The sequence below is a fragment of the Nelumbo lutea genome, chromosome 4 (genome assembly GCF_056320005.1).
Source record: "Nelumbo lutea isolate HS-2025 chromosome 4, American lotus-T2T, whole genome shotgun sequence".
In the NCBI taxonomy this organism is placed as follows: domain Eukaryota; kingdom Viridiplantae; phylum Streptophyta; class Magnoliopsida; order Proteales; family Nelumbonaceae; genus Nelumbo; species Nelumbo lutea.
In genome coordinates this window covers 40,376,727-40,402,499 of record NC_142687.1, presented here as the reverse complement: position 1 = coordinate 40,402,499, position 25,773 = coordinate 40,376,727, and the positions used below count along the sequence as shown (strand labels likewise).

General features: G+C 40.2%; 1 protein-coding gene across 1 annotated transcript; it reads left to right on the top strand.

Moving 5' to 3' along the window:
- The first annotated feature begins 1,245 nt into the window (after positions 1 to 1,245).
- On the top strand, positions 1,246 to 25,773 carry LOC148855364 (uncharacterized). Its single transcript, XM_088983410.1, has 5 exons — positions 1,246 to 1,498; positions 1,606 to 1,706; positions 1,810 to 1,955; positions 2,128 to 2,209; positions 25,315 to 25,773. Exons 1-5 carry the CDS (start codon positions 1,465 to 1,467, stop codon positions 25,426 to 25,428), a joined length of 477 nt encoding a protein of 158 aa, XP_088839536.1. The 5' UTR covers positions 1,246 to 1,464; the 3' UTR covers positions 25,429 to 25,773.

Sequence of the window (25,773 nt, the reverse complement as noted above, 5' to 3'; positions counted from 1 at the left end):
ATTGATCTGACTTTTATGTTCATATTTACATTTATAGTTTTATACTTTTATTTAGGCTTTTGCAATTTTTATGTTAGTGCCAGTGGCATCTAAATATATAAAATAATGGCTTACCTAATAAAGTTTTCTTTCCCATTTATTGTTATTTGTTCTTCACTATTGGGACACAACATAGAGAGAGGCATTCAACACAAACCTAGGCTGCTGGTCTATTAGACATACTAGAGATAGGATTAGTTGAACACAATAGCTCTTGACACTGGTCATATACGGACCCACAACCACTCAACCTCCCACTATGGGGCCATATATGTATTTTATCACCAGCGTGGGGTGATATCATTGATTCTACTAGGTTCCTCACACCTTTATCTCTGTCTCTCATCTCTTCTACTCGCTATAAATTGGTGGTGCACTTTTCTTTATTATTATTATTATTATTATTATTATTATTATTATTTCAAATGTTAATGATGAACCCATTTAGCACCATTATTTAAATAATATTCTATATATGTCGTTCTTTTAAAGTCTCCATACGTATGCATGCATGTGCTCATGGTTTGATTAATTGAACCATGGTTTTTTTTGAAATCGAAACAGTTTTATTATTTTTCGTATCCCCAAATCAAAACTGAACCAATATCACCGGTTAACCAATTGATTAGTTTCAAATTTTGTTTGATTTGATTCTTTGGTTTTTTATATTTATAACATATATTATAAATAAATATATAATAAAATATATTATAAATATTATAAATATCTATATATAATATGTAATGTATTTATAATATATCATATATTATAAATAGATGATTATAAATGTAATATATATATACATCATATATATATATATCGGTTGATTTGATTAACTGCTAGTTTTTGGTAAGTTAATTGAAAATGATCCTTCGATTTTTCAAAAATGCCAAACCAAAACCAAATCGATCAATTTGACTAACTGCATCTTTCAATTCCGTTTGCTTGATTCGATTCGTTTTTTTTATGAGCACCCATGCATTCTCTATGTATGCATTTGTAACTGGGCGTGTGTCAAAAAAGATATATGCGTAATCGTGCCAAGTTCAGGCTGGGTTAGGGTCGGCCTAAGCTTGCACCGGGCTTTGGCAATCTAAGAGTTAGGTCCGGGTCCAGCCCGAAAATATAGAAATCATCAAAGCATAGTGCTTTGGGCTCTAAGTCCTAAGACTGAAAATCCAATCGTAGCCTTGTTTGGGTCGATCCAGGTTCGAGATGAGCCCGCCCAAGTTGCACTCTAAAGTCTAAACTTGTGCAATTTAAGGCTTTAAGCGAGTACCGACTGTTCAAAGCATATTCCAAGTTTCCAACTCCCTCAGTCCCTCAGTCCCTCAGTCCCTCACCTTTTATCTTTCTTTTACCTTCTGTGCTTTTCTCATTTCTTCTGTATTTCTACACAAGAAATTGATCTCGGAAATACAGACGATGATGATTTCTGGGTTAATGTTAGAAAGTTCAGGTTCTACTTTCTTTCCTTTATTTCTTTTTATTTTCTCCATCATTCTGGTTGTGAATTTTGTAGTGGAAAAGGATAATATACTTATCTCTTATTCATTCCTTGTATAGGTTTGGGTTGTCTAAGTATTCCTAAGCTACCCATTAGCAATCATAGATTCAATGGAACCAGATTCATAGGTTCTAATTCAGTTCGAATTGCGGCGGGACGGGTTAGTTTGGGTAGCTTTCCCTTTGAATTCTCTCAAGCCAATTGGTATGCAAGAAAGTTTCAGATTTGAAATTCTGGGTTTTGTTCATTTCATCTTTAAACAGATATCAGGAACATGGATTCGACATTTTCTTGGGCGGCATACCCTTATCAAATGTGCTACTTCATCGGGAAGGAGCTATCAAGAACCGAGTTTTGACGATTACCGTCCAGAGCCCTATTGGCTAACTCTGACTAAAGAAGCATACTGGTACTGTATCTTTTAATACTTACGTGTTAAACAGTTGCATTACTACTTCAAACGAAATACAGAACTCAAAAATTGATAACCCATTTGGAGGAATTGCAGAAGAAATGACAGAATTGACTGAAGGTTTGTCGTTTGTGTTCTGTAAGTAACCATTGTTTTATTTTCTTTGCAGGGCCTTGAAATCCCTGTTTGTGTTTCTGGCCGAACAGCCTGGTCAGCTGAGGTATATAGAGTGGCCAAGCTTTCAAAGCACGGTTGGTATTCCATTACTTTGGCCAGCTTTTTGGTGCAGCATTTATTTTATTGTAATAGTGATTGTAGGGATTGTTTGCAAAAGAGCATGCCTCATTTATCACATTATGTGATAAACTGGAGAAGCATTTTGCGTTCTACAGTTTAGGAATTGTTTGGATTGCATAATTGTGCTATACTATTGGTTCCCCTTAGTGACATTTGCTGTGTACTGGTAGGCCTTTACCCATTTTTCTATTGTTATAAAATTCTTCTTGTTTCTTTAAGGTTGCATTTGGTTTGAAGGAAAAGGTAGGGAAACCTATACAAGGTTTGTACAATTTTCTCTTCCTTTCCCTACCTTTTTTCCTTCAAACCAAACACAGCCTAAATGTGCTGAATAAAAGGGAATTTTAGTGATTTTCTTTTACTTTGTTGCTTATTTGGTGATTCTTATCTTATTTTTAATTGTGAACTGTTTGAGGATTACCTTTGTTTGTATACTATAAGATATCTTGCATGACATGGTCTTGGCAGCAATAAGTATCCCAGTTCATGGAATTGAAAGAACTGGATATAAATTAGGGTAAGAAGAAATAAGAAAGGGAATGAAGAACTAAGAAATTCCAAGAACCGTAGTGTACGACTTGCACTTGACCTGCCTTCTTACAGATTGGAGGTACAAAATTCTGCATAAAAAGGATTAACTGGGGTGCCAAGGAAGAAGGAACAAAAATTAAATATTAATTCAGCCTGGTGTCATAAAGGAATAGAAACCAGACCATATTATGACAGATAAAGTAGGTTTTCACCTTTTTCAGTGCTCTTAACATTTTATTATGGAGACTAGATCTCTGGTCTCTAGAATGAACAGCTTTTTAGATGGGTTAGAAGATCAGTCAACACCCTAGCAGATTCACTTGCAATAGAGGGAGGAGATTGGGTTGAATTGTATTGGAGGTCTGCACTCTTAGGGTTGACTGATGAGTCTTTTATGCATATGGGATGGGTGAGTTTTGTGGCTCAACTTTACTCCAGTTGGGAGATTCATATATCTATGCCGATAATACCTTTGGATAACGTTTCTATATCTGTTAATGATAAACAAACATGTTAGAGAAAATATAAATCTGAAGTTCAAAGTCCAAGCTATTTACTATATACCAATAACAGATTATAGAAATATTTATATATTCACTAGAGCCTAGTGAATGTTATTTATGAACTTCATTTTCCCTGTTATCACTCCCCACTGCAATTGTCTATTCTTTGAAATCTACCCCAACAACTTGCTACTGTGTTTCTATTGTGACTGCCACTGGTGAAATGGTTATATTTTTTCCTCTTTATTCATTAACTATTTTAAATGTTATCTAAAACCCATTTCTTATTTAGGGGTTGTTTGATAACAGCTGAAGTGGCAGAACTAAATGACTTATTGCTTTGTCTTGTAGACTTGTAGTTGATAAAATAATTAAATAATGAAGCATTTGATCTTATAGTAAGCAACCTATCTTCATTTCCAACCATTTAGAAACTCACAACCTCCTTAAAACTTGTTCACTATTATGCAAAGTAACAAGTTATTCGGTTTATCCATTTCAGCTGCTATCATATGACCCCTTAGGACTCCTTTGGTATCTTTTATTGTAGTTGACTCTTCAATCCATCTTAAATTTGGATAGCAGAAATGGAACTCAGGGAGGTTTTTGGTTGGGGGTGCATCTTGTTTAATATTGTACTCTAGGGTCATTGTTTTCATTCAGGGGTTTTATTTGTTGACTAAAAATGCTTTATCTTTTAGAGGTTTTATCAGAAATTGTGAAGTGGCCGACAGGGTGGGACTTTGCAAGTTAATTTCTGCAAATACTCTTATCCTTATCTAGAATTTCAACTTTGATCTGGGGCTTGTCATATATTTTTCATCCATGCATTTCAGAGGTTTCTTTAGAAGAGGTGAAGTGGCTGACAAGATGGGTTTGTATGAGTAAATCTGTGAATGATTGATCGCAGTTTGATGTCCATTTCAGCCTTTTCACCCGTAGACTACTTTCAGAATTGCAAGGGTTGTCAGCATATATTCTTTCTTTACATTTCTCGTTTTTTTCTTCTGTGTTACATTTGGTGTCATCTCTTTATTCTTCCATGTTGTACAATGTATGCATTCAAATTTGGCTATGGCAACCTAAAATCCTGGAGTTTAGAAAAAATAACAGCCTTCTGTTTTGTATAGAGCAAGTTGTTAATTGATAACTATCTTCTAGCTACAAAGTTTCTTCTATCTGTGGAGAGAGTGGGCTTCCCTGTCCAATTTAAATGTTCTATCTCTTATTTGAAACTTCTTTCACACTCTATTAAGAAGAGATTCCTTCTTTAAGTCTGGTTCTTTTTTTTTTTTTTTTAATTTTCTATCCCATAATGATAACATGAGGTTCCCTGGAATTCCTGTGGAGATGGATTTCTGTGATCAGGATCGATGTTACAAACTTCTTTACAACCAATTCCTGCTCTATCCATATTTCTTTTTGTTGGAGATTGATTTTTCTGGTCAAATATAACATGCAAATAGGCAGGCATTGGGGATATTTTTAATCCTTATGGTAGCATACCATAGTTCTTTAGTCATCTGTTGAGGATACCCTGAAAATTAAAATTAGGGTGTTTCTAATGGGTGGACACATCACCAAGCAGCTCCAGTTGGGAAATAAAGGCTGTAATTTCCTATCCTAGCCTATCCACTCTAACTCTTTTATGTTTGCTTAACAAAAATTATAAACTAGATGCTCAATAATTATTTTCCTGCATACTTGTAATCTATATTAACTTATTTATGAGATTGCAGTCTATGAGCTAGTAAGTGCCTAGGCACCAATTAGTCATCATATCTACTAGAGAGGCCAAACCAATTAGTCATTGCTTCATCACATTGATCATACTGGCGATAGCTTGATTATCTTCTGGAAGAAGATTTTTGATTACTTATTCACTGAATTCCACATAATCTAGAGTTTGGAAAGTACTCATGGGTTTGAACTCTGTTTCCTGTTGAATGTTCTCTCATATGTAATCCAAGTTTGATCTCTAGACATTACTATGGTCTTACAAGTCTTTTGTGATTTTTCACCCGTAATGGTTTGCTAGACTTGTCTGGGTTATTGTAGTCTCTCATTCATATTTTTTTAATTATTGCCTGCATGGTGAAAATTTCAGATAAGCAGTAATTAATACAAGAAAGAGTAATATGCAATGTTCAGAAAACCAGACCAGGCAAGGGGAGAGGTTCATGAGTCAGAGGTTCAGTCGTGGCCAAATCAGAGGTTGAACCATGATAAAGTATATATCACATAAATTGTTAAATACTATATATACTATTTTACAAATAAAGCTACATTTGAATGTGGTGGATAGATGGCAAGTTCCCCATTTTTTAAAGCAAATAACTACGGCTCAAGCCTCTTGAACTCTTATTTTCTTTAAAATATGTATATATTAAAGCAATATATACATTAAAGAGGCATAAATAAACACAAATAAAGGAATGACTTAATGGTAACAAGACATTACACATGAATGAAAGGTTAGGGGTTCAAGTCTTGCCATTAGCATTTTGGAAATTCCATCATTTATTGACCTGGATGGTTATATAAAATTGAGACTGGTTCATCAGTTAAACCGTCAGCCAGTTTTGATTGGTTTTTCATGAATTCTGATTCTTAGGGTATGGCCAAACCGGCCAAGGGGCTAGGTCACAGTTTGACCGGTCCAGTTTGGCAAAACAATTTGGTTTGTTACATAAGAAAAGCCATTTTGGACCTTAACACCACCAGAATCTGTTGCTATTCTTCTAAGGTTGTGACAAGTATAATTACCAATGCAAGTGGGGGAAATATCCTTCACATTCTCTTCATTATTGAAAATGACTGAATGGTCTTTTTTCATCACAAGAAACAGTTTGTGAAACTTTGGTTCTTGATTTTGCTTCCATGATATGCTTAACATATTTACTTTAAGGTGTGATAATGAGACACTTTCAATTGAATGTCCACAAAGTCAGGTTTCTACGCTTCGTAGATCTGAATGCAATTGATTAAGTAGAAAGGTGCTGAAATAAAAAAAATTTGTAAAAGAAAAGAACATTTCTTGAAGAAGAAGAAGAAGAGAAGAAAGGAGAAAAGATCTGAGAGAGAAAAGAGAGCAATAATATTGGCTGCCCTCTTCACTATTATTTATAGTCTAAAATAATAAAGAATACAAAGACCAATATGCCCTTATAGGGCGACTAACACATAAAACAACATAAAACAATTAAAATAACTGCTAAAAAAGGACCCAACAAGAGTGTTGTGATCCCCACTTCCTATCTAAATAATAAACAATAAAAAACTACCACTATAGACCACAATTTGTCTAAAATCTCAACACTCCCCCTCAAGTTGGGAGTAAATGTCACACATTCCCAACTTGCATAGATTGTATTGAAGCTTGTTCTTTGCAATCCCTTTGGTGAAGACATTAGCCAATTGTAGTTCAGAGGAAACATAAGGCAAGTAGGCTTCTCCAGTTGTCACCCTTTCTCTTATGAAGTGCCTATCAACCTCAATGTGTTTAGTCCTGTCATGCTGAATTGGATTGTGGGTGATATTGATTACAAATTGGTTGCCATAATATAACATCATGGACTCCTCACTCAGTAGAGATCTCATCCAAAGTAGTTCTGAAATACCATGAGCCATAGATCTATATTCAACCTCTGCACTTGATCTAGCCACAACTGATTGTTTTTTACTCTTCCATGAGACCAAGTTTCCTCCCACAAAGGTGCATACCCTTGATGTAGATCTCCTGTCATCTATGCAACCTGCCTAATATGCATCTGTGTAGGACTCCAGCTTTAAATTTCATGGTTTGAGAAAAGAATCCCTCTGCCAAGATGCTTCTTTAGGTATACAAGTATCCTCTCAATGGCTTCCTATTGCTGAACCCAAGGAGGATGCATATACTGACTCACAACACTAACATAGGGGATGTCTGGACGTGTCATACATAAATATGGTAGCTGACCTACCATCATTTGATATCTTCCCACATCCTTAATCAACTCACCATCCAAAGCATTAATTCTACGATTTGGGTTACTAGGAGCATCATCTGGTTTAGTTCCTAGATTCCTAGTCTCCTATAGTAAATCCAACACATACTTCCTTTGAGAGATGAAAATCCCATACTTGGATCTTGCAACCTCAATCCCTAGACAGTATTTCAGTTCACCTAGATCCTTGATCTCAAACTCTTGTTATAGTGACTTCTTAAGTGCATCAATCTCCTTCAGATCATTTCTTGTAACAATTATATCATCTACATATACAATCAATACTAACAAGAGTGCCTCTCTCCCTTTTACAAAGAGAGTATGGTTGGATTGAGTCTGTGTGTACCCAAAATGGATAAATGCTTCTCTGAACCTGTCAAACCATGCCCTAGGTGACTATTTCAAACCATATAGTGATTTCTTCAGCCTATAAACTTTTCCCTTACCAACATTCTCATAAAAACTAGTTGGAATGTCCATATATACCTCAGCTTGCATATCACCATTAAGGAAAGCATTTTTAACATCAAGCTAGAATAAAGGCCATGAATCATGGTTTAAAGTATCGATACGATATGCCCCGTATAAGGCATATGTATCGTATCTTTTGAAAGAGATACGTTCCAAAACTTCTGTTTCTAGGTGTTTCGGAACCCCAAATTTTTTTAATAATAAAAAACATGTTTTTAGCTTCCCAAAAAACCAAAATTTGAAAAAAAAACTAAAAAGAAAATAGTGTTTTGGGCGTTTCTAAGTACCAATACGATACTGCCGATATGCGTATCGTATCGATACTTTGAACCTTGCCATGAATAGGTAGCTGTTAGGGACAAGAGAATCTGAACTGAGCTTATCTTAGCAACTAGTGCAAAAGTCTCTAGGTAGTTAGAAGGTTTTCAAGGGATATGCAGTTGATAATCCAGTGGACTCCAAGATCGGCTAATGGTCTAGTGCTCAGTTGCAAGACTAAAGATATTAGGGCTCTTCTTGTTTGTTCAGGGAGGTAGCCGAGGCTACCCATGATTTGTACATGCATTATTTCTTTAATAAATTTTGATTCTATTACTAATAAAAAAATAAATAAAACAATGCCAGCTCAAACAGGACCCTATTGGCTCGCCTCAGGGTTTGCAATGGTGAGGCTGCCTTGAGAAAGGTTTGCGATGTCTTGTAGATCTTTTTCCAAGTTCCATCCGAGTGGAAATAGGAGATGGGAGGCTGGGAATTGGTCTCGGAGAGGTGGGGCTGATGCGAGAACCAGATCTAAAGTATCTTACAGTAAGGTGACGATGGCAGGTGCTTGGCCGCGTATTGGTACTGCGAAGGTGAGAAAGTGGGAAAATAAGTTAGTGGTGATGACAGAAAGTCAAGCGGTGGAAGCAAGAAGGAATTTTCTACGACAGTGTTTGGTGGGGAGATTCAGATGGGGGGTGGAAGCCGGAGAGGTGGAAGCATGGGTGGCTAGAACATGGAGGGGGGTATGGGGTGTGAAGGTGAAGAAGATGGCAGATGACTTATTTTTGTTCATTTGCCCTTCGAGTACTGAGGCGGAATGGATCTTGCACCAAGGGCCATGGCAGATGGACAAAAACCCTCTTCTTCTGGATTGGTGGGGTGCTAGTGCGGGGTATTTCTACCCGGAAGCTGAAGATGAGAAGGATTGTTCAGATTCCATTTGGATTAGGGCTTTTGGTCTCCCACTCCTATGGTGCCCTAACATTATCAAAGCAATTGGAGATGTTTGTAGGGGCTTCATTAAAACAGACGACTCCCTTCAGAAATCGCTACCTGTGAATGGGTTAGAATGATGGTCTGTAGAGGGGAAAGTATTCCGAACAGGGTGGAGGTGGTGGCTGGTGAGTCACTTATTTTGGTGCAAATATGGCCCGAGCTTCTTCTGAGGATGAGTAGATGGAAAGGGGGACCAGTGGGGGTCGAAGTTCAGCAGGTTCAGAGGATGGTGAACGTGGACAATGCAAAGCCCATATTGGTGGAGGATGTGGACGAGTCTCCTCAGTTGCGGACTCCCTGTATGGAAACCCATGCTACTTTCGGCTCGCCTAAGCGCTTTCCGGCGACCAGAGATGGAGAAGAAGAGGAAAGGGCGCGTTGTATGCCGAAACGTCTGATCACGGATGAGATGAAGGGTCAGGATGGGTCCTCTAGATATAGCCCTGAGGTTGGAATTCAAATTTCTGAAAAAGGGATGTGTGGGCGGGCACTGGATTTAAAAGAATTAATCAAGGAGTGCATGAGAGTGTTAAACGTGGCCACCGCAGAGGAGTATGCGCTGAACTATGGTAAAGACTTGTGTCAGAACACGGTCTTCGAGTCTTGTTCGGGTCAGGAGGCTTTATTAGAAGGGCAGGAAGGTTTTTTAGAAACCGAGAAATTTCAACTAAGTCACTTACATATGGGTAGGGGCCAGTCATGGGGGTCAAATAACGGGTCTGGGTCGAAAGCTCTAAGTGAGCCTAGGTCCCTTTACCGAAGAAAAGAGGTGGTTAGCCCTGGGTTCGGGAAGCCCATTAGTCCCAGTACTGGTTCTCAAGCCGTTGAATGTAGGCGCATGCAAAATTTGTAGGGGGTGGAGTAGTTCGGTAGGGGCGGTGATCACGACAGGCCTAACCAATCTCCCAGACCTTCGTGTTCTTGTTCTCCTCATCAGCAAGTGAGGTCATGCTAGGATTCACAGGAATTGATTGTGGCGAGAATGGAAGAAAACATTGTGGAAGCCGGGCCTTTAGTGGTGGTAGACTCTACTGATTCGGTGGAGAGGGGAGAGGAGTGTTTTTAGAGAAGTGGAGAGGAAGGGAGGGAGAAAGCAGGTGGTTCCTAGAAGTGTAATGGGAGTGCTGTTCAGCTAGATGACTTAGAGATAACACTCCCAACCTGATTCTTCAAGGTGGATTGCAACATGATAATCCGTCTTCAACCTGGGTAACTTCGAAACTGCTGGGTTTAGGGAAATACTTAGGGGTTTCGATGGAGGGGTTGGAGGACAAAACTATCAAGTTTTTGGAGGGGATTGAGCATAGGGTTCTGTTAGAGAGAGGGAAGAGTGCAGCGAAGAAAGGGGGAGTGAATTCGAAAAGGAACAGGGAATTGATGATGTTAATTTGGGGGTTGAACGATAGGGCAGGGTGTAGTGAGGGGATGGCGAGAGGAGGGAAGAAGTGTTGAGGTCAGGTTGAGAGTTGCTTGTCTGTTACTGCTGTTTTGTTATGGCTCAGCTGAATTTGAAAATTCTTTTCTGGAATGTTAGGGTTTTGTGTTCAGGAAGGAGAGTTGCGGTTTGTGATTCTTTGAAGAAGTCGGGTTCTAAGGTTGTCTTGCTGCAGGAAACCAAATTGGATTTTATGGAAGCTGCTACGGTTAGAAGTATTTGGGGAGAGGGTGATGTCAGATGGAAAGCAAAAATGGCTGTGGGTAGTGCAGGAAGCTTGGTGACTCTTTGGGACCCATCTTTCTGCAGTCTTGTTTCTGTTCAGATTCGCAATTTCTCAGTTTTATTGGTGCTGAAATTTACAAATGATGAGGTCTGTCAGGTAACAAACGTTTATGGCCCTACAGATAGAAGTCGTCGGAATGAATTCTGGGAGGAATTGGCAGGGGTGAGAGCCAATTTGTCCATTCCTTGGATGATTGGAGGTGACTTTAATGTCTGTCTTTATGCTGATGATAAGAATACAAGGTGTAGGAGACCTAGAGAGATGCTCCAGTTTGCAGACTTTATTAACAGTTTTGAGTTGTTGGATCTTCCTCTTCAGGGCAGTTGGTTCACTTGGACAAATAATCAAGATTCCCCTACTTTGGTGAGACTTGATAGATTCTTGGTTTCTCAAAGTCGGGAGAATCTGTTTCCTGATTTCAGATAGGTTGCTCTCCCTAGACCTGTTTCTTACCATTGTCTAATTCAGTTGATTTGTGGCTTTCGAGATGATAGAATTCAGGTCTGCCTTAGAGTTCGGCCTGACTGAGTTCAGTTATGTAGAAGAAGAAAAGGTGAGAGAGAGAGAGAGAGAGAGAGAGAGAGAGAGAGAGAGAGAGAGAGAGAGAGAGAATTCTGGTTCGAACTGAAAGAGTCAACTTGACTTCTCCCAGTCGGCCAGTAAGTATTTATATTATTATTAAAACATAACTGAAAAGACCTATGTGCCCTTACTTAAGTTAAGAGCACTTGTTCCAACACAACCTTACATATCAACAACATTAATCAATGTATAAAGACAGAAATACCCCTACGCTAACACTCCCCCTCAAGCTTACATATGTAGTCCACTCTTCCCCGATTCAAGCCTTTTGTAAATAAGTCAGCCCACTGATTTCTTGTATTAACATGTGTAGTGTCTAGCTCTCCATTCAGCACCTTCTCCCTCACAAAGTGACAGTCAACCTCAATGTGCTTGGTCCTTTTATGAAACACTAGATTAGAGAAGATATGAACTGTAACCTGATTATCACAATAGAGCTTCACTGGAGTGTTAATGTTGTACCCTACTTCCTGTAGAAGGTTCTAGCCACACTAATTCACAAGCGGTGTGCGCCATAGCCCTATATTCTGCTTCTGCACTGCTTCTTGCCACAACTGTCTGCTTCTTACTTTTCCATGTTACCAGGTTACCTCCCAGAAATGTGCAATAGCCTGTAGTAGACCGCCTATCAGACATAGACCCGGCCCAATCATCATCAGAATACTCTCCTATTTCAAGTTTTCCCCCACTCTTGTATATCAGACTGCGACTCAGAGCCCCTTTTAGATACTTCACAATTCTCAGAACTGCATTCCAATGAGGAATCAGAGGTTTTTGCATGAACTGGCCTACCACACTAACTGCAAATGAGATGTCTGGTCTGGTGATGGTTAGGTAGTTCAGTTTGCCCACAAGTCGCCGGTATCTACCAGGGTCTTCAAACACTTCACCCATATCACTGCTTAGCTTGGTATTTTTGTCCATGGGTGTGTCAGCTGGTTTGGCACCCAACAGGCCTGTTTCTTCCAGCAAATCAAGCACATACTTCCTCTGGCACAGGTTAATCCCATACTTGGGTCTCGCTACCTCTGTCCCCAAGAAGTATTTCAGTTTACCCAGATCCTTTGTCTGAAAGTGATCTTGCAGATAAGTCTTCAGCCTGTCAATACCAATGTTATCATTCCCAGTAATAACAATATCATCTACATACACTACTAACAGTATTTTTCCTCCCGGAGAGTCATGACTAAATACAGAATGGTCAACTTTGCACTGTTTCATACCAAACTTCTTTACCACCTCACTGAACCTACCAAACCATGCTCGAGGAGACTGTTTAAGCCCATATATAGCCTTCCTTACTCTGCACACCTTACCATCCTCCCCCTGAGCAACAAACCCTGGAGGTTGCTCCATGTAGACCTCCTCGAGTAAGTCACCATGCAAAAAGGTATTCTTGATATCAAGATGATATAGTGGCCACTCATACATGGCTGCAAGAGAGATCACAACACGAACTGACCCTATCTTAGCAACCAGTGAGAAGGTCTCTGTGTAGTCAATACCATAGGTTTGGGAGTGCCCTTTTGCAACTGATCGCGCTTTCAGGTGTTCAACACTACCATCAGGTAGATACTTAACCGTATAAACCCATTTACAACCAATAGCTTGCTTCCCAGGAGGAAGAGCAGTGAGGTCCCAAGTATGATTATGATGAAGGGCTGAGAGTTCTTCTTCCATGGCACGGCACCACCCTAGAGAGGCAAGGGCTTCCTGGACAGCTTTAGGAACAAGAACTGATGATAACAAGGTAACAAACTGGCAATGGGAAGCATAAAGGTGAGTAAGAGAAGCATAATTAGAAATTGGATGAAGGGTGCAAGTACGTTTACCTTTCCGCAAAGCAATGGGTAGATCAAGCTCAGATGATAAGTGCGGGTCTGGTGCCGGATTCGTCGACGGAGATGTAGCGGGAGAAGTAGTAGCTGGTGCACGTGGGCGATGTGTATACACATGACGGATAGGTGGGCGTTCAACAGGTGGTAGCACTGGAGGCAAGGATTTGGTCACGACTGGAACAAAGGAAGGAGGATCGACAACTGGAAGTGGAAGAGGAGGAGGTGAGGAGGAAGGAGCATCACCGGACCCCAAAAAGAACGGAGTAGACTCAAAGAAACTGACATTAGCACACACAAAGGACCGTCGAGAACCAGGATGGTAACACTTATACCCTTTCTGGGTCCGAGAATAGCCAAGGAAGATGCACTTGAGAGAACGGGCATCGAACTTGTCATTCCTGGGACCCAAATTATGGACGAAGCAGACACACCCGAAAACTCTCGGCGTAAGAGGGAACGGAGACAAAGTGGGAAACAAGGCCTGAAATGGAGAATGACCATCAAGGATGAACGTCGGCATCCGATTAATCAGAAAACAAGAGGTAAGCACTGCATCACTCCAAAAGGGTTTGGGAACATGCATGTGATGCATTAGGGATCTTGTTGTTTCAAGGAGATGGCGATTCTTTCTTTCAGCCACCCCGTTTTATTGTGGGGTGTAGGTACACGAGGTCTGATGTATAATGCCGTGTTGGTCCAGGTATTCCTGAAATGATGAGGATAAATATTCGCGGCCATTATCAGAACGAAAAACTTTGATGTGGGTACCAAATTGGTTACGAATCTCAGCATGAAATTTTTGGAAAATGGTAAACAATTCACTTCTTTCTTTCATTAAATAGAGCCACATCATCCTTGAAAAATCATCTACAAAAATGACAAAATATCTGTATTCATTATATGACATCACTTTATAAAGACCCCAAACATCTGAATGAACTAAAGAAAAAGGACTCAACACATGGTTATCAACCCTAGAACTAAAGGGAACATGATGGTGTTTCCCAAACTGACACGACTTACAATCCAAAACAGAAAGCTGACTCAAGGACGGGACCAAGGACTTCAAGACTTTTAGCGATGGATGACCAAATCGACAGTGCCACTGGAGAGGAGAAAGAGATGACTGGAGAGTTGTTGAGGTTCTATCACCACCACCGTCAAGATAATACAGTCCACCTGCTTCATGCCCTCCACCAATCTTCATCCCCGTCTTGAGATCCTGAAAAACACACATAGAAGTATAAAAGATAATGGAGCAGTTAAGTGATTTGGTCAACTTACTAACAGACATAAGGTTAAAAGGCAATTTAGGAACATACATAACTGAAGAGAGGGATACAGGATCTAGGTCAACATTACCAACACCATAAATTGAGGATGTGAAACCATTAGCAAGGGTGACAGATTGTGATGTTGAGCAATGAGATAAGGAGGAAAACACACCTGGAGTTCCAGTCATGTGATCGGAGGCTCCAGAGTCAATGATCCAGGGATTGGGTGTAGATGCCAGACAAGCCATACCTGAGTGAGCAAAAGTCGCCGTGTTTTGCTGTGATTGGATAAACCTCTCATATTCATCACGGGGAACACTCACCATCTCCTTCATGGGACCATCCGTGGATGTAGGAGGCATCTGGTCAGATGAATGATTCTCTTGACTAAAGCTGGAACTTGAGTCACCGGTCGCGGCATGATTGGCCCAGGTTGAGGGAGGACCATGTAGATCATAACAATAGTTGATGGTATGTCCATCCATACCATAATGAGTGCACTTCCTCGGGCCTAAGCTACGTCCTTTACCATGGGCTCCCCCTGAATCTCTGCTCCCAGTACGACCACCACCACGGTTATGAGTAGACCCACCATTGCCATTTCGGCCATATGCAAAACCACTACCACCAACACGGCCAGACTGAGCTCCCCGAGCTCCACCTCTAACACCACGGTCTCTCGATGCAGCAAAGGCAGATCTATCTGAGATATTAGAGTTCTCAGTAGATCCGATAGAAATCCTCCGGAGTCGAGCAAATACCTCTTCTAGGGACAGAAGAGCTAATCCCCCTAATATCTGAGCCTGTATTGGTTCATATTCAGACTTTAGTCCCATAAAAAATCTAGTCACATCAAGCTGCTCTCTCTGTTGTTGTTGAATCTTGACATCAGAAGTGAGAGGATGATAGACATTCAACTCATTACGTATGTTCCTCATGTTAGCATAGTACTCCTCAAGACTCTGATTGCCCTGTTGCAGGTTAAAGTACTCTTGATAAAGCTGATAAACTCTGGTTGTATTGTCCTGCCCCGAATACAATTTCTTCACATGGTCCCACACATCTTTGGCAGTATGAAGGAACATGAAGTTCACACTAATCCTGGGTTCCATACTGTTCCACAACCATGTGATGATCTGAGCATCCTCTTGCTCCCAATCTTCATACTCGTGAGAGTCAGAGGAGGGTTTCTCCTCTCTGATGTGTTTTACCTTCTTCAACGGATTTAGCCCAAGACACATAATTCTCTCCATTTAATTTAATGGAAGTCACTTGAACATTCAGGTAGTCTGTAGGCACCATCACACTAGGTTTATAATCATTATTGTCTCCCATTATGTTATCACCAATTCTGCCCACTTGCTGAATTCTATTATCACTGAAATTTGCACACTACACACCACTAGGTCAAACCTGTTACACTGATTGCAGTACTTATCATTGCTGGAATGTGTGCTCTTTACGCCACAAACCCTAGATCAAACCTGTCACACTGATTTCAGCATTTGTTGTTGCTGAAAAGTGTGGTCACACCACAAACCCTACTCCTACAACTACCTGAAATCTCACCACTATATGATCATATATCTTCCTTCAAAATGCACAAAGAAACCAGTATAAACCCTAGCACTTACTGGCCGAAACCCTAGCATATGGTCTGAAACACACCTCCTATTTAATCCATAACAGATATCATGCACTGAATCTCTTACCTTATCGCTGAAGTAACACCCATACGAGCAGGAAAGCAGTTCACACACGATAGCCGCTGCACACACAACAGCCACTGCCCACACAGTTCGGCCCTCTATTCTTCCTCTACTAGGAGAGGGCGATCTCAGAAATCACAGCAACCGGCCACATACGACCTGATTGGAGGCATAGAGACCTCCAAGGGAAGAGGGCGATCACTCCTTTTCAGCCCTCTCCCTTATCTCCAATCGAACACAGAAAAAAAAAGGAAAACCCTAGATAGGGTGCGCAGAGAATGAACCCTAGGCAAGCAGAAATCTAGGCAGATTCAAGATGCTCTGATACCATGATAGAATTCAGGTCTGCCTTAGAGTTCGGCCTGACTGAGTTCAGTTATGTAGAAGAAGAAAAGGTGATAGACAGAGAGAGAGAGAAAGAGAGAAGAGAGAATTCTGGTTCGAACTGAAAGAGTCAACTTGACTTCTCCCAGTCGGCCAGTAAGTATTTATATTATTATTAAAACATAACTGAAAAGACCTATGTGCCCTTACTTAAGTTAAGAGCACTTGTTCCAACACAACCTTACAGATCAGCAACATTAATCAATGTATAAAGACAGAAATACCCCTACGCTAACACGAGACAATGTCAAAGCCCTGTTTAAGATGGAGAATTGCTGGTTTGAAAAGGCAAACCTATCCCAAATTTTGAAGCATGTGTGGAGTGGGCTGCAAATGGAAGGTATGGCTTATTTATTTTGGCAAGAAAACTTGGAACAGTTAAAGAGAAATTAAAAATCTGGAGGAAGGAATTCTCCTTGAAGTCAGAAATTGAAAAGGGCAGCCTGTTGAGTATCATTGAGGAAGTGGATTCAGCTGAAGAGGTTGGCCCTATTTCTGAGGAAAGTAGGATTAAGAGATCCCAAGCTAAGCAAAGATATGACAAATTGGCAGTGGAGGATGAAATCAAGTGGAGACAGAGGGCTAAAGTGAAGTGGCTTAAAGTGGGGGACAGAAATACCCAATTTTTTCATAAAATGGCTAATGCCAGGTTGAGGGCATCTTCTATTTCTAAGCTGGAATGGGAAGACAAGATTGGGAGCTCTGATGCTGATATAAAGAGGGTGGCAATAAGTTTTTATAAACATCTCTATACAGAATCTTGGGCTTGCAGACCCTTTCCCAGAAACCTTCCTTTTAAACAGCTAAGTGGAGAGCAAAAGTAGTTTATTGAAAGGCCTTTTTCGGAGGAGGAAATTAAATCGGCCATTCTCTTGTTGGTGGCTGATAAATCGCCTGGCTCGGATGGCCTTACTAATTTGTTCTACATCAAATGTTGGGATATGGTTAAGCAAGACATCGTGAATGTGTTTCAGGCTTTCCATGTGAATGCCTCCCTCCAGAGAAGTTTGAATACTACCTTCATCACTCTTATCCCTAAAATTGAAGGGTCGGTTAATGTGAGAGATTTCAGGCTGATCAGCCTCCTTCACAGTTTTTATAAGATTTTGGCTAAAGTCCTAGCTGAGAGAATGAAATGAGTGATTGAAAGTGTCATCTCTAACAATCAAAGTGCCTTTGTTCCTGGTAAACAAATGCTTGATTCAGTCCTCATTGCTAATGAATTACTTCACTCAAGAAGAAGAGAGGGAGTTCAAGGTTTAATTTGCAAGTTGGACATTGAGAAGGCATATGATCATGTTAATTGGAGGTGTATTGATTGACTTAGTCCTGCACCATATGAATTTTGGGCAAAAGTGGAGGAATTGGATTAAAGTTTGTACTTCCTCTCCTAAGTTCTCAGTGTTGATCAATGGCCAATCGGAAGGTTTTTTTGATAGTTCTAGGGGGCTGAGGCAGGGAGACCCTCTGTCTCCTTTGCTTTTCATACGTGTAATGGAAATTCTGACCCTGTTTTGTAAAAGGACAGTTGATGATGGAAGTTGGGAAGGCTTTGCTATCTGCCTGGGGGGAGAAAATGTTTATATTCTCCAGTTTGCTGATGATACATTGTGCTTCTTGGATGCTTCTTCGTCCCAATTGAATCTCATCCTTGGTATTTTTAATATGGTTCGAAGTGGTGTTTGGTCTGAAGGTGAACTTGAACAAAAGCTCTATCATTCCAGTGGGGCCGGTTGATAATATAGAGGAATGTGCTGAGGTCTTGGCATGTAAGATTGATTATCTTCCTGTGAAGCATTTGGGTCTCCCTTTGGGGGCTAACTAGCTCTCTTCCTCGATCTAGGATCCTGCCATTGAGAGAATGGAGAGAAAGCTAGCATCTTAGACGGCAAAAAGCCTTTCTTTTGGTGGAAGGGTAACCTTGATCAAAAGTACACTCTCAAATCTTCCCACTTATTTTTTATCCCTTATCCCTATCCCGGTTGGTGTGGCTAAAAGGTTGGAACAACTTCAGAGAAATTTCCTTTGGAGAGCTTGGGAGGAGGACAATAAGGTCCATCTGGTTAATTAGAACCAAGTTTGTCTTCCTAAAGCGGAAGGTGGTCTAGGAATCAGGAAATTGAAGAATTTTAATTCTGCTCTCTTATGCAAATGGATTTGGAGGTTCTCAGTTGAAAGGAATGCGTGGTGGAGATCTCTCATTGCTGAAAAATATGGGGTTGATTGGGGAAATTGGAGAATGAGAGATCCCCCTCCAAATTGGGGCAACTCTCTGGAAAGGAATTATGAGGTGCTTTCCTATCTTTGGGAAGGGATTTCAGTGTGTGGGGGCAAAGGAGATGGAACAAAATTCTGGAAAGACAAATGGTGTTTAAACAGCCCCTTGCTAGTTCCTTCCCTCGCCTTTTCAGATGTGCAGTCAATCAGGAGGCTACTGTGGCTGATTACTTATCATTGAATGAGAATTCAGTGTCTTGGTCCCCTCTCTTAAGGAGGAATTTGTTTGATTGGGAATTGGATGACTTCTTGGAGCTGATGTCTCTGCTTCTTGTTCAGAAGATTGATGTGCTGGGGGAGGATTTGTGGTGATGGAAATGGAAGCCAGATGGGGTGTTTTCTGTGAAATCCATGGCTGATAAGTTAGATAATGTGGGAGGTTCTGAGTTCCCTGCTGGGCAGATTTGGAACCCTCTGAGCCCTTCAAAAGCCAACTTTTTGTTCTGGACGATGGCCCTTGATAAATGTCTTTCCAGGTCTAACTTATTGAGAAGGGGTATTCCAATTCTGGGTGCAAGTTGTGTGCTTTGTGGGACCGCTGAAGAATCTACGGAGCACCTTTGTCTTCATTGTCCATTTTCTCTACAGATTTGGCTGCATTTTCTTAAAGCTTTGGGTGCTAACTAGGTTTTGCTGAGATCAGTTAAGGATCACTTGTGTTCCTGGAAGCTGAAAGGTCTTAGTAAGAGAGGGAAGCTTGTGGAAGACAATTCCAGCTGCAATCCTGTGGTCCATTTGGTTTGAAAGGAATAGTAGAATCTTTTGTAATAGGTATAAGGATGTTGATCATGTAATTCAGAAAGTTGTGGGCAAGTTGATCTCTTGGATTTCCACATCTGGGGAATTCAGAGATCTTAGTATGTCTGTTTTGTTTCAGTCTTGCTCTTGGTGGATGTTGTAATTTTGGTTGCTTTTCAGATTGCCTTCTTGGGTCTGAATTGCAGCCTTCTTTTGCTTATGATGAATAAACTTACATTACCTTTTTCTAAAAAAAAATCAATACCATAGGTCTGTGTATACCCTTTGGCAACCAACCTTGCCTTGTACCTCTCTATGCTGCCATCAGCCCTGTACTTCACAGTGAACACCCATCTGCATCTGGCCGTCTTTTTATCTGTAGGAATATCAACTATTTTCCATGTCTGATTTTTAACTAAGGCTTTGATTTCTTCTTGCATAGTTAGTTTCCACTTAGGTTTAGGGAGAGCCTCACTGACATTCTTAGGTATAGACACAAAATCCAAGGAAGAAAGGAAAGCACGGTAGGAGGGTGTTAAGGCATTGTAGGAAAGATGGTGTGAAATGCAATGGGTTATACACTTTCTCTTCCCTTTGTGGAGTGCAATGGGAAGATCAAGATCAAAGGGATCAACTGCCACAATAGTGTTAGGTGCAGAAACATCATTATTAGGGGAAATAATAGGCTCAGGCTCAAGGGAGATACTTGGAACTGTATTAGCTGAATTTGAGATCTCAGATGGATTGATGAAGAGTGGTGCAAGTTCTTCGATCTAAGCATGTGAGTCAACCCTCTTCTGGTGGCGCTGATAGACCTGTGAGGCTAGTCGTAGTGGATCCTACAATGAGATTATAGTTGCTGATGGTGGAATAGGTGGATCAGATTAAGGAACAAATGACACTGGAAGAGGGACAGGTTGTGAGTTCTCCCCAAAACACTCTCCTTGAGGAGAACTACCCAAGAAAAAGAAAGTAAGACTTAAAAAAGGTAACATCTAGTGACAAACCTGCTACAAACCTGCTCCTTGACACTGGATTATAACAACAATACTTCTTTTGATTTTGAGCATGCCAAAGGAAAACACATTTCTTGGCCATAGAATCCAATTTCTTGCGACGAGGACCAAGAATGTGAACAAAGGAGACATACCCAAATGCTCTCAAAGGTATATGAAATATCTCCCCATTTGGAAAAAGCAAGCTGAAAGGTGCCTTAAACCCCAAAGTGCGTGAAGGAACACAGTTAATTAGATACACGACTGTGAGAACTGCATCCCCCCAAAAACGAATAGGAATTGAGGTACACACTATAAAAGTATTATCAAAGGAACACAGTTCCTCTCTACTACCCCATTCTATTGTGTTGTGTATGCACAACCACTCTAATGAATCACACCATGCTCCAAAAAGTATAAGGACAAGTCCTTCTCAAAGCATTCTCTAGCTTTATTTGATTTGAAGACTTTTAGTCCTCACTCCAAATTGTGTGAGAACCATTTGGTAGAACCGTCACACCAAAATGGGTACTTCATCACATGATCTCATCAGATATATCCAAGAATACCATGTATGATCATCCACAAACAAGAGAAAACAATGGTAACCACCCATGGAAGAAATGTGGCAAGGACCCCATACATCAGTATGAACAATATCAAAAGCAAAGGAACTTCTTTTATTACTTGGTTTAAAAGAATGTCTTCAATGCTTTCCCAATTGATAGCTTTCACATTCCAAACTAGACAACTAAATAGACTTAAACAACTTTGGAAACAAAACCTCAATGAAATGAAAGAAAGATGACCCAAACGATTATGCCCAAGCATAATCCGACTCATTGACTCTGCTCCAGTACTACTGCTACTACTAACATGATGGCTTCGATGTCTCGGAATCTCATCTAGAAGGTAGACTCCATTCACCTTATGACCACTCCCAATCATCTTATTTGATTCCAGATCATGCAAAACACAATTACTAGGAAGAAAGGTCACTGAGTAGTTCAAATTTTTTATTGGAGAGCTTACTGAAAGAAGATTAGTGTGGAAGATTAATGTGGAGAGCCACAAGAGCATCCATCTTATGATCAGTTTAGGAAGAAAGAAATAATAAAATCTTTAAAGGTGTGGAGAAATCCAAGGAGGCAATTGTAGAAAGGATTATTATTATAACTATTCATTGGTTGAAGACTTTGGATTTGTTTAAAGATTTCTCAGCTGAAGACATTTACAGGAATTGGGAAGTGGTGGCTTCTACAACTTCCATGAAACCTATTGTGCAGGAATTGTGGTTCCCACCAACACAACAAAGAGTGAAATTGAACTTCGATGGGAGTTCAAGAGGTAACTTGGGCCCTTCAGGTATAGGAGGAGTTTTCAGAGATGAAAATGGCAGAATTGTGGCTTTGTTTTCAAGACCAATAGGAGTGGGGGGCTCATTGAGAGCGGAGGTGATGGCCTTGCTTCAAGGTGTAAGATATGCAAAACAGTCGAGGTTACACCAAATTGAGATTGAGGGAGACTCTTAATTGTTGATTGAGTGGCTGCAATTTGGTAAGTTGGGAGCCTGGATTTATAGATAGCCCATAAGGGAAATCCACAATATAACAAGGGAGATCGGTGCATGCTTCAAATGGACAAGGAGATCAGCTAATGGTTTAGTTGACATGTTGGCTAAACAAGGGACTGTGAGGGAGAGTATGTTTTGGGCAGCTCTGTAAGAAAGATTACTGGGGGCTCAACACCTACTTAGGGGTTGACAACTGTACTTAAATTTGGAAAGCTATTTTTAAAGTTATTTAATGAAATTACCGTTTCCAATCAAAAAAAAAATGAAGAAGATTAAGTGGAGTTTAGGGACATGTAAAACAGAGGATAATGTAATGTCATTAATCACTCTAATTGTTCCTTTCATAGCAATGGGAATATGATAACCACCTGTTGTAAAGACTATCTCTACCAGAACACAACTGGTAAGAACTAAAGAGGATAAATATATTAGTCACGTGCTTAGATGCTTATGAGTCTATAATCCAGGGAAGTCCCTCCTAACCTGAGGTGGTTACATGATTTGCAACTGTATATGAACTACTTGTATGAGCAAAGGAAGTAGTATGGTTGGCTCCTGCACTGCTCTACCCATTTGAAGAACTAGAACTAGCTGAATCCTTCTTACTCATAAGTTATTCATACTTTTAATTCAATCCTCATTGTTGTTGCTGCAATGGACTTCAGATCAGCTTGGGAGAGGGGTATTGAAGGGCCTCCTGTAATTGCCACATTCGCATTTCCCTTCTTGTTCTTGATTCGAGCTGGTACGAGATGAGGGAAAAGCTTTCAACAGGTGTTTCTGGTATGCTTAGTATTCTTGCAATAGTTACACACCAAGTCCTTCTTGTCCTCCTTCCTAGCCTCACTATTCTCCCTGTCTCCATTTGGCTTAGATTTAATTGTACTGACCATAGCAGACTGATCAATCCTAGGCTGTCTCAACATGACATTCCTCCTACTCTCTTCCCCAAACACAAATGCATAAGCTTGAGAAAGAGTCACACTTTCTCTAAAAAGGAGATGTTGCCTGGCAATGTTGAATTCAAGGTTTAGCCCAACCAAGAACTCAAAACCTATTCTTTTCTATCAACCCCTGATAGGTTGTTGTATCCTTCATACTCTCCCAAACCATAGTTTTTAAGTGGTCAATCTCCTACCAAAGTTTTCAGCACGGAGAAATAGGGGCAGGAGGTCTATCTCCTTTTTTGTACTAATCACCTGATTCCTTAACTGATAAGCTCAAACTATATTTTGTTTATGGGAATAGGTTTTAGTCACTTCATCCCAAATCTCCTTTGTAATATTAGCCCACAAAAAAATATTTACCAATGTGAGGTAACATAGAGTTGCATAGCCAGGTCATTACCATGTAATTCTCCTGTACCCACCAGGAGGGATCTATATCAGGTTTCTTCTCCTCCCTAGTGATGTACCCCAATTTTCCACGAGCACCAATGGCCATTCTGGTTGATTGTGCCTATTCTAGATAATTTGTACCACCAAACTTCACTATAGTAATAATTCCAGACGTAAAAATATCACTACTACCTCCAACACACAGACCCATGTTACCGACGGACTTTTGCTCGGTACTCCAACTCTCCATTTTACTTCAAACAGTTCAAAAGCAGAAAATAATTATGTAGAGAGGCTCCAAGGTCAAATCGGTCTCACATAGGAAGGTAACAGACCTTTTAGAAAGAAGAAAACCCTATCCGGAGAGAAATCTCTCTCCTCCCACCGTCTCCCACTGGAGAGAAAAGTGAATCAGCCACTCCAGAAGGCCTAGAAAATTCTAGAAACCTAACCGCCCCCTATACAATATTCGAGCGCCCAAGATCATATCAAAATTGAAGAGTCCAATTTGACTAGGACTCTTCCCCGCACTCCAGTTCTTCCTGAATTTGATGCCAAAACATAGATCACTTTCCTGATGATTAGATCACACCAAAAAATCCAAGAACTAGGCAATCTGAAGTAGATCGATCAACCCTTTATGTCCTCATGCAATCAGCTGATCTAGGACTGCATGGAAAAAACTTCAAGAAACCCTAGTTGAGCTCTGATACCAAGCAGAAAGGTGTTGAAATAAAAAATCTGTAAAAGAAAAGAATTTTTCTTGAAGAAGAAGAGAAGAAAGGAGAAAAGGAAGAGGAGATTTGAGAGAGAAATGAGAGCAATAATACTGGCCACCCTCTTCACTATTATTTGTAGTATAAAATAATAAAAGTACAAAGACCAATATGCCCTTATAGGGCAGCTAGCACATAAAACAGCATAAAACAATTAAAATAACTGCTCAAAAATGACCCAACAAGAGTGCTGTGGTCCCCACTTCCTATCTAAACGATAAATAATAAAAAACTACCACTATAGACTACAATTTGTCTAAAACCTCAACAAATTGGGAGAGTATTAATTATTAAACTGGGCTTTACAATATTACCCCTCCCAAACAACATGACCATGCCATATCCCTTAGCAAACAAATATATTTGGGTGATTTTTTTTCCAACTTCACTGCTAAGGTGGGTAACTGTAAGTTTTATGAATCCCTTCACTCCCTTTCTCTCTCCTGTGTTTATGTATGTAAATTGCTTATTAAAATAGAGTAACCTCTGAAGAATTTATCTATCTTGTGACATGTTAACCATAGGTCTTACTATTAAGGCCAATTGTGTTGGATTAGTCTTTTAGTCCATCTCCATCCAAAGTTCAATTCAATTAGGAAACCCCTCTACTGAATTGGTAAGGCAAAATGTAAAGGGTATGCAGATAAGCCAATGACATGGATGAAGAAACATCATAGCTTATGTGTTGCAAGAAAAACTGAGAAAGGTTGAAAATTGCTGGGAGGGGCAGAATCATATAGTGTAAATAGGTATGCAGATCAGCCAACAGCATGGCTGATGCATTGGCAAGGCATGTTGTAAATAGAGATCAGGTGTTCCCGGGAATATGTATTCATTGTACCTGGGGTAAATAGAGATCTGGAGGGTGAGGGTGAATAGATGCCAGAAGGGGGAAGAGGAGGCTGTGCTAGCTGAGACATAAGGAGTTCCAACTCTGAATATTGTATTCAATGTACCTGGGGTTGGCAGATCAAATATGGATCCTGCAGATTTCCAGATATACAGTTTTTTTTTTTTTTTTTTTTGGTTTCAGATGTTCAGATTGGGCAGCAAAATGAGACATGAAAACTTGTATTCTAACCAGGTTCTTTTTATTATTTGCAGCTGAAAACCGCAACCCTCACTCTTGTGCTTGTAGCCTTGCTTATCATTGCGCTGTCTTCTGTTGACTCAGCCCTTTGCTTTCTCTTGGCTTTGCTGCTGCGGAAACCTGCATGAGCCACTGATCTGAAGGCTACTTGGAAAATGATTTTCATAGTAAAGAGTTCCGGATTCTAATTGCACCACCATCCATAAGTAGGCATCACAGGCAAGTTCCCCATTTGCCACACTAAAACTGATATTTCAATCTCTGGTTATAGCACAAGTGGCATGTTAGGAAGGCACTGCGGGGCAAGGTGCAACCATGCAAGAAGTGCTTTCTCCACAATTATTACAGAGTACCTTTTCAGTTGAAATTGTTTTATGGTGACATGAGGGGGTCAGATAATTTTTTCGTTTATACTTTTGAAAGATGTTTATGAAGACTTTATTGGATCATAAGATACTATTTTCTGTGGTCAA

What these genes read in the sequence shown, in the direction of transcription:
- LOC148855364 (XM_088983410.1), top strand. Translation starts at nt 1,465, where the DNA reads ATGATGATTTCTGGGTTAATGTTAGAAAGTTCAG. An exon ending in GTTAATGTTAGAAAGTTCAG is followed by an intron (nt 1,499 to 1,605) that starts GTTCTACTTTCT and finishes TTCCTTGTATAG; the next exon opens with GTTTGGGTTGTCTAAGTATT. An exon ending in TTCGAATTGCGGCGGGACGG is followed by an intron (nt 1,707 to 1,809) that starts GTTAGTTTGGGT and finishes ATCTTTAAACAG; the next exon opens with ATATCAGGAACATGGATTCG.